We start from the raw sequence: 9,080 nt of genomic DNA on the forward strand, positions 1-9,080 counted from the left end.
ACCTTCTGTCAGGTTACATCCTTCTTAGTCTAAACGTGAGCAGTAAAACCAGAAAGACTATCTGCTGCAGTGGGAGTGAGGTTGTGGGAGAAAATCAATGGGTTAACATTTTAAAAGTACAATCGCATTGCTGTTCATAAGCAGGGTGGTGGTAGGGATAGCACAGGATTGGAAAAATCTGAGTCATATTCGTCACAATTAATGACTAGTAGTGACCGGAAATAGGTCGCCTTACTCGGTGGACCTTCGTCCCTTCCTTAGTAAAATATAAGAATCCATCTGCTCAGACTTCCCTTTTGCGCACCTAGGGAGCTGAACTACATCTCCCACAATGCGCCGCGCGGCACCGAGAATGCCGTCCGCCGCCTCTCGCAGCTTTTCCTCTGTCCCTCCTACAACTCCCACAAGCCCCCTCGGCTCGGGGCCAGGCCGGGCCCGGGGAGGAGGCGGAGGCGCGGGAGTTATGGAGGGGGCGGGCTCTGCAGGGAAGTGCGTCAGAGGAGGCGCGGGGAGAGTAGGGTGCTGTGGTTTGAGCTTGAGGGTGAAGCTGGCGGAGCAGGAGGATGGGCGGTGAGTGAGCGGGGCCGAGGTCGCCGGGCGGGGGTCGCGTAGCCGTTCGGTGTTTCCAGCCATTTGAAGAGGGGCCCCCTCCCCGGGCGCGGCCGGGGCTGTGCGGGTTCTGAGTGGGGGCCTGGGGCGGGGCTTTTCCCTTGGTTGAGTGGTCCGGGGAGGGGCCTGCTTGGGTACCTGAGGCCCCTGGCCGGGGACCGCGCAGGGCTGCCCCGCCCCAGCTCCGACTGGTCTCGACCACCCCCGGCCCCAGGGTGCGCCCCACGAGGTGACAGCGCCAGGCGTCCGGCCTGGGCGAACCGCCGCTCCCGGTGCTCGGGACCTTTTAAGGTCATTTGAGAGCCACCGGGAGGAAAAAGGATTAAAAAGAATAAAAATACAAACCCAACTTCTGGAGTTATCGTTAATTATTGTAATTGCTCTGATCTCTCCTGAGTCACTTGCCATTTCCCAAACTCAGCAACCCCAGTTTGCGAGCCCGATTTCGTGCTCCTTTTTAAGGTGTTTGGCGCGGTCATGGTATATACTTGCAGTATTTGACTAAGCTTGATCCGCCTTGAGTCATTTTACTGCGGCCATTTACTACTGCCAGTGAGCCCTGTCCACGCCTTGGGAGTGTTAATATTTGCCTAATCCAGAGTTTTCTTTCTGGCTGAGGAGGGATCATTTAGTTTGCAGATGAGTAGGTTCAGAAGTATAAGGAATGGGTAGAGTAGATAGGAGTGAAGACTTTGGCAGCGTAAAAGAGCTTGGCTTAGCTTTAATGGATTAGTGGCAGATTGGTATCTAGCATTATTATATGTTGTTATTCTCTTTGCTATGCCATGCACCTGGAACAACCTTTCTTTCTGGGTTAACAAACATTTTCACCTGTCTTTTAAATAGCTCCTTACTCTTAACCTTGTTTTAGAAGGTTTCCCTATGCAGAGGAAACTGGGAGAAGCCGATTTCCTCTGCTTCCTTTTCCTATGCCTTTTTCACACTCAGACTCAGAACACTTAACGCTCTGCAGTCTGTCATTAAAAATTTATGCAAGGTACATTGCTGACTCTGGGCATGTCTATTGTTTGTATCTGTAATGTGTATGTCCATTTCAGTGTTGTCTGTTTTAGTGTGCAGGTGATAGACTAGAGAACAAGACCTCTGTCTCCGTAGCATCCTGGGTATGTGAGCATTCAATAAGTACTTTCGTGATAATAAGTTTTGTTTTGAACTTAATTAAAAAATGCTTGCTTCCTCTTTTTTTTTTTTTAATTCATTAATGATTATACATTACTTTAAAGAGCCTTGGGAGGGGGGAATAGGGTAAAGGGTGATTTTGACATAATTCCTTTCAAAATCTGTGTTTGTCCTTGAAGTCTAACTTTTGTTCTTTCTTCAACTTTTAAACAGAGCAGTCTGAATGCCAGAATGGATAACCGTTTTGCTACAGCATTTGTAATTGCTTGTGTGCTTAGCCTCATTTCTACCATCTACATGGCGGCCTCAATTGGCACAGACTTCTGGTATGAGTATCGAAGTCCAGTTCAAGAAAATTCCAGCGATTTGAACAAAAGTATCTGGACTGACTTTGCTAGTGATGAGGCAGATGAAAAGACTTATAATGATGCACTTTTCCGATATAATGGCACAGTGGGATTGTGGAGACGGTGTATCACTATACCCCAAAACACATACTGGTATAGTCCGCCAGAAAGGACAGGTATTTCTCTTATTTTAACTTTTGTCTCCTTTACCTACTCTATAATAGAGAAAGTGATGGGATGATGGCCCAGTTATGTATAAGCAGGTTTGTGGGTTCTTTCTCTCCCCAAAGAAAGAAATCTTATGTATCTCCTTTTTCCCCGTCACTTCCCTCCCCAGCTTCCATGAATTACCATCGTACTCATTAATATTGGTTGGATGAGTAATTGTCCTTATCTTGGGAAAATCGTTCTAAATCTTTGTACTTATTTACCCACTCATTAAAATATTTGTATTAAACTCACATGTCATGAGAAAATAATTGGAAAAGAACACTGGAAGATTTCAAATACTTGGTAACTGGTAAAACGGACCAGTATCCAAAATGAAGTCAACACATATGAATTCATAGTCATTTTATATGTAGCTGTGTTATAGTTGATATTATCATTTGCCCTCTAAATCTTAGAGGATATAATTCGACCACTTCTGTGTTTAAGTCTGCATATTTGAGACTGTTTTACAACAGTCTTGATGGAGTTTTTAGGTTAAAAATATCCATTACAGAAGTAAAAAAAAAAAAAAAATCTAAGAAACTGCCTCTCAAGTTTATTTTGTAAGCATTCTTAACATTTAAAAATTTTAATTTCCATTTATTAAGATGGAAGCTTTAGAGTTCTTTGTAAGGAACAGCTTTATAAATTGTTTCTATTTATGACTACTTCTGTTGGGCTCTTGGTGGGAAGTACTGTATTCAAATCACAGCACAACAGGCTTGAGTTACCATACATCGGAAGGCTGATAGTTGTGATTTTGTATGGAAAAAAGAAAGTAGTTTGGAAAGTGGTGAAAGTTGGTTAAATTTTATTTAAAATGTTCAATTCTATTTATGAGAGCATAGGAGCACTTGATATTTGAATCTTAGCAATCATTTATTATTCAGTCAGCAAATATTTATTGCATTCCTTCATGTTCCAGGGCCTAGGAGCTTGGAGTACATTAGGGAAAAAAACAAATAAAAATCCCTACTCCCGGGGAGCTAACATTCAAATAAGGGCTGACAGGCAACAAACAATAAATAAGTATAATAGTATAAACAGAATAAGTAATTATATAGTAGAAGATGACATGTGCTATGAAAAATACAGCACGGTAAAGGGGGTTTGGAAATACATAGGGAAGGAGATGTTGGTGGGCATAAGTTATGCTATTAAATAGGAAAGGCAAGATACGCTGCAACAAGAAAATACCACTTGAGGAAAGACTTGCTAAAGGTGAAGGAGTTGACCATATGGGTAGTTGTGGAGGCAGGGAGAATCATTTAAGTTGGAAGGAACAACCGCAAGGGCCCTGTGGTGGGAGCATGCTTGAAGTATTCAAGAACCAGCAAGGAATTACCTGGGCTGGAAGGGAGGGGGCTGGGGGAAGAGTTGGGTATGTGTCAGAGACACATCCTGGGAGAGGGAGTAGGGCAAATCACGCAGGATTCTCTAGGTGTGATGAGGGCTTTGGTTTTTGCTCTGAGTGTGATGAAGCCACTGGGGGGCTTTGTGCAGAGGAAAGATAATCTGGTCACCTAGGAAGATGTGCTGAAAACTGGGGGCTGGCCAAGACAGAAGCCAGGAGACTTAGGAGGCTATTGCACCAATTCAGGTGAGAGATGATTATGACTCAAGACCAGGGTGGTAGTACTGAGCTACCAGTACTGATTCTGGATATATTTTGAAGGTAGAGCCTCTGGGATTTCCTGATGGAATGCATATGGGCAAGAATGACTCTAAAGTTTCTGGTCTGAGGAACGAGAAGAATGGAATTGTCATTACCTGAAATGGGGAACATGGGTTATAGAGTAGGTTTGGGGGAGAAGATCAAAGTTTCTATTTATTTCAGTCTTTGTCCACTCCTTCTTCCTAGTCTTCTTACTACCTATTCTAATTCATTTTACTGCTCCTCTTACTGCGCCTTCCTGAACCCATGTCTTAAGACTGCTGCTGAGAACCATTGGTCCTTTGGGCATTGGTGACGCCTGTGTGTCACTCAAGACCAAAGAGGTTGCTGTCTCCCCTGAGAACATTTTTCCATATCACTTTTTATTTCAGAGAATAATTACTAAAAGAGATTTTTGTTAAATGTTTAAAATTAAAACAACAAGCAATCATTGTTATTCTCGTTCCAGAGTCATTTGATATGGTCACAAAATGTATCAGTTTCACGCTAAATGAGCAGTTCGTGGAGAAATTTGTTGATCCTGGAAACCACAATAGTGGGATTGATCTGCTTCGGACCTGTGAGTAGTTTGAACGCAGCAAGACAATTGGGAAAAAAAGAAAATAATTTTATTTCCCTTTTGTTGAACTCTTTTTGGAACAGGATGACATTGTACATTGTATCAACTTGAAATAAGGTCTTTAACATTATCCCAACAAACTCTGTTCTGTTGATAACACATTTTAGAAGTTAGATTCATACTTACCAAATCACAACTATGAAGTTGAGCAGCTAATACATTGGGTGACAGAATCCAGACCATCCAAAAGATGTTATTAATGGGCCCATTTAAAGAGGCAATTTAACAGGGATAAATAATACATTTTTGTATTTAAGTTAAACACTTCATTTCTCTGAGTTCAGATTGGGATATGTGAAAAAAGTTGACTGTAAGCTTTATATGAGTCAACAAGTATCAGGCCTGCCGAAGTATTGATCCAGTCTTAGGTGGTAGTAACCAAGGTGTAGATGTCAAAAACAAATGAAAGTATTTATTACGAGCATTCCATTCCTTGATGGTCAGGCGGCCTAGGAAATGCTGTCTTCATATTTGGACCGTTTCTAGGCTATATAGAGAGTTACTGGAGCTTGCCTGGAAGAATGACCACGTCATGAGAAGGAACATTGAATAAATGACGAGTATTCAGTTTTGCATTGTGAATGCATAGGAAGAAGTTTATTACTAACAGAGTTTGAAGGGAAGTTAGAGAAAAGACTTTTATGTAGTTCCAGAAAGTAAAACTAGCACTAAAAGGTAAAGTTTGGTTTAGAGTTGATGTTACTACATTGGTAATAATTAAAATAATTTGAAAATGTAACGGGATGCTTTGTAAAGTCATCAGCTTTTTTTCCCATGTTGCTGAGGGAATTTATGATAATTAAAACTGCCATTTATTGAGTGCCTGGTATATACCAGATCCTCTGCTTTGTGCTTTATGTATACTCGTTTAACAGGTCTTTTATAATCTCTATTCATTTGCTTGTTATTCCTGTCTTAAGATCCTATAAGGACTTAAATTTGTTTGTATGTAGAGCCAGAATGTTTTGCTTCAAATCTGGTTCTACCACTTATTGTGTTACCTTGTACAAGTTATTTATACCTCTTGTTTCAGTTTCCTCATTTATAAAATGGAGATAATAGTAATAGTACCTACTTCATAGAGATGTTGGGAGGTTTAATACACAAAGCATGTATAGAACAGTGCCTGACACATAGGAAACCCTCAGTAACAGTTAATTGTTAGTGTCCTTTTACTTTTATCAGGACCAAGTTAGCATTGTTTTTTGAATAATGTGGTTTAGGAAAAAACCTCAATATTAGCATACTTCATTCTCACTTTTTGAGAAAAGTTCTAGTTAGAATATGAAAGAAATTGTGAGAAAACTGAAATCATGGTAACGTTTCTTTTTTCTCTCTCTCTTTTTTAAAATCAGATCTTTGGCGTTGCCAGTTCCTTTTACCTTTTGTTAGTCTAGGTTTGATGTGCTTTGGGGCTTTGATTGGACTTTGTGCTTGTATCTGCCGAAGCTTGTATCCCACCATTGCCACAGGCATTCTCCATCTCCTTGCAGGTGGGTCTTGTCATCACATTTAGTTTTACCTACTTCTTGTCTCCTTAGGGATCCCATATTACTGCTCTGTTCTGTTGCCTGGAAAGCTCTTACCATGCTCTTATCTAGCTATGTTTTTTTCTAAATTTTCCTCCAAGGTCTGTGTACACTGGGCTCAGTGAGCTGTTACGTTGCTGGAATTGAACTACTCCACCAGAAACTGGAGCTGCCTGAGAATGTGTCTGGCGAATTCGGATGGTCCTTCTGCCTGGCTTGCGTCTCAGCTCCCTTACAGTTCATGGCTTCTGCTCTCTTCGTCTGGGCCGCTCATACCAACCGGAAAGAGTACACCTTCATGAAGGCATATCGTGTGGCATGAGTGGGAAGCTGCCTGCTTTACAATTGCCATTTTTATGATTTTTTGATATTAATATTTTCCCTTATCTGCCCCCCAATTGTTTTTAATTTAACTCTTTTTTTAACGGGTATACCGTTTTATCCTGAAAATCCATTTTATTTATTCACACAGACGTTTCTTAATACCACTAAAATTTATATGGAACCTGAGTGATTCCATCTTTCAGTCAAACTAATGTAGGTTCAGAGTCCAGACAGAAACAAAATGGGTAAACTCTTGGCACAAATTTGTGAAAGAAAATTGGTAGGAGGAGGTTGACCCAAAGCAAGTTCTGCTGAGGTCTGTTGGATAAAGTATCTGTTTAACTGGAAACTCTAGTTTGTTTGGGAAACAATCATTGTGAAAACTTATGTTCACTTTGCTGTTGTAGATAGCCAGTCAGCCAGAGAGGTATTAGTGCTGTTTTCAGGGACTTAGGCTATCTAAGGAAATTATCTAAGATCTTTTTCTCTAAATATTGGCATATAACTTCATCTGAAGTGAAATATCTTCAGTTGTTTATCTGTACTGTGTCTGTTTACAAGAAAGGAAGTGTTTACATGGAATTTTAACTTTGTAACTGCAAGAATTCCAGTTCAGCCAGAGAAGAGGATTAACCTTATTTTACTTTTTTTTAAAACTCTCCTTAATACGTCAATAGGATTTTCAGTATTGCCAAACCGTTTTGGATTTTTGTTCCTTCCCTCCTCACACACCAGACTTATTAAAAGAGTGCTTTTTTTTTAACACTACATTGGGGTCACAGAGTAAAATTCTCCAACTGCCATACGTTTATTTCAGCTAAGTACCATAAAGAAGGTTACACCATAATGACCCTCTGGAGCTAGGAAAACTACCACAAGACCTAAAGCTTTGGCTGGTCGTTAACTTCCAACTATGGTCTTTATTTCTTGTGGTGAAATGACGTGCCTTTCCTTGCCTAACCCCTTCCTGGTGTGTATCAACATGATTTAATGTCTTCTGACTCAGTCATTATTTTATACATATGTCTATAAACATTGAACTTTAAAAAATCTTATTTATTTATTCCATTACTGTAGTACTTGACAGATTTAAAAAATAAATGTAACTTAGTAATAATTTCTTACAAAATCCTAGATCTGTCTTTTTTAAAAAATAAAAAATGAGAAGAGACTCAGAATTGTGTATAGTGTCTGAGTTGATTAAATCTCAGTACCTTAGGATAAAGAAGTACAGGATTCTGAATGAGGATTTTGTGATTTTCTGTGGGAAATGCATTGTTGCTCTGTAGGCCTATCTTTATGTCCAGTGTTTGGGTCTCTGTTTTATCTTCCAGAAAATGTGGGAACCCCTTGCCCCCATTAGAAAATAAGAGACTATTTCTTATGCTTCAGCGTTTTAAAGCATGTTTTCAAAGTAGTTTTGTGATCATTGTGTATCATACTTAACATGGCTAGTTTTTCATAAAGTCATTTAATGGCTGTGGATGTTTATGTTGTCTATTAATCAAGTGGGCTTCTGACTTACAACAAAGCCAGTATTACTCTGCAGCCGATTATTGCCTGTGAAATGGCTAGTTACTCAGTTTTCTACCTCCTAACTCTTGAAGTTTCATTGCCTTTCAGCACCTTTTGTGGAAGGTAGAAATGCTAAGTGAACAAAACACAGCACACTTTTTTGGGAATGAGATTTTAAAATTATTGACCAACATGACATTTTTGGATTTGGAAGTTATTTATTTTATCCCTGCCTCTTGTCACCCCAGAATTACCTGTAACTTACTCTAATACCCATCTTTAGTGTGCATTGAGGAAGCTTAGTCAGGATCTGACTTTTGAGCCTCACCAGCAGCACCCTTAAATATGGAAAGCTAGCACCATAAGCCCTGGTGCTGAGTATGTGTCGTTTAAGCACATTTCAGAGTAGCTGAGGTCATTCTCTCTTGCACAGATTTTTTTCTTTGGAATACAAAGGCTTGCATTGTTTCACTTGATGTGTAAATATTACGGTTTTTCAGCTGTCTAATGATCCTAGTCAAGTAGAACCATATGAAATTACTGATATTTGACCATTTTTGATTAAACTAATACATAAAATCAGTGGCAAGGAAAGTGCTATTAATCTCTTTTCACCTAATCTTTGAAAGCAACCCCCGAAGTGTAAAAAAATAATTTTCAGATTTTTCAGAATGTGAGTTTTATGGCAACTTAAGAAACATGTTTTAAGATCTTAATTTTGTGGTTCCTGATCTCATTTCATGATGTGAATAAATGTCTTCTATATCCTTTTTAGCAAAGACTCATTTTAGAAAATTTCTTAAGGATAGCCATAAACACAGTAAAAGTTAATACAATAAAAAAGGCAGAATTTATTTGTTCAATTAATATTGTGTGCCTGCTGTCTAGGTCATAATATACTAGGGTCTCGGGAATTTAATTGTAATGTGTTAAAAGTTTTACCTGGTCTAAGTATTGGTGTGTGTGTGTTGGGGGGGCGGAGGCAGTGGATAGAGTTAAGTCACAGGTGAACTGATTGGTGACCCCAGTGAGAAGAGGGAGTTGACCATACAACAAATCAATTTAGAGTTTGTTTTTCCGTTCCAGAGACATCGCTAAATTGCAGACTAGCA

At 39.7% G+C, this 9,080-nt stretch overlaps 1 protein-coding gene across 5 annotated transcripts; it reads left to right on the forward strand.

Moving 5' to 3' along the window:
• Nucleotides 1-451: 451 nt before the first annotated feature.
• CLDND1 (claudin domain containing 1) lies at nt 452-7,923 on the forward strand. 5 transcript variants are annotated; one of them, XM_007164059.2, is made up of 6 exons: nt 480-570; nt 1,683-1,733; nt 1,963-2,272; nt 4,430-4,540; nt 5,956-6,093; nt 6,231-7,923. In XM_007164059.2, exons 3-6 carry the CDS (start codon nt 1,981-1,983, stop codon nt 6,449-6,451), a joined length of 762 nt encoding a protein of 253 aa, XP_007164121.1. In that variant the 5' UTR covers nt 480-570; nt 1,683-1,733; nt 1,963-1,980; the 3' UTR covers nt 6,452-7,923. The 5 variants fall into 5 exon arrangements, with proteins under 5 accessions (XP_007164119.1, XP_007164121.1, XP_007164118.1 ...); XM_007164056.3 differs by having other exon boundaries at nt 483-570; nt 1,690-1,733; XM_007164058.3 differs by having other exon boundaries at nt 496-570; nt 1,668-1,733.
• The last annotated feature ends 1,157 nt before the right edge of the window (nt 7,924-9,080 follow it).

This window comes from Balaenoptera acutorostrata, chromosome 4 (genome assembly GCF_949987535.1).
Source record: "Balaenoptera acutorostrata chromosome 4, mBalAcu1.1, whole genome shotgun sequence".
NCBI classification, from domain to species: Eukaryota; Metazoa; Chordata; class Mammalia; order Artiodactyla; family Balaenopteridae; genus Balaenoptera; species Balaenoptera acutorostrata.

Coding starts and splice junctions, on each gene's coding strand:
- CLDND1 (XM_007164056.3), top strand. Junction 2,273..4,429: donor TAGTCCGCCAGAAAGGACAG/GTATTTCTCTTA, acceptor TTCTCGTTCCAG/AGTCATTTGATATGGTCACA. Junction 6,094..6,230: donor CATTCTCCATCTCCTTGCAG/GTGGGTCTTGTC, acceptor TTTTCCTCCAAG/GTCTGTGTACACTGGGCTCA.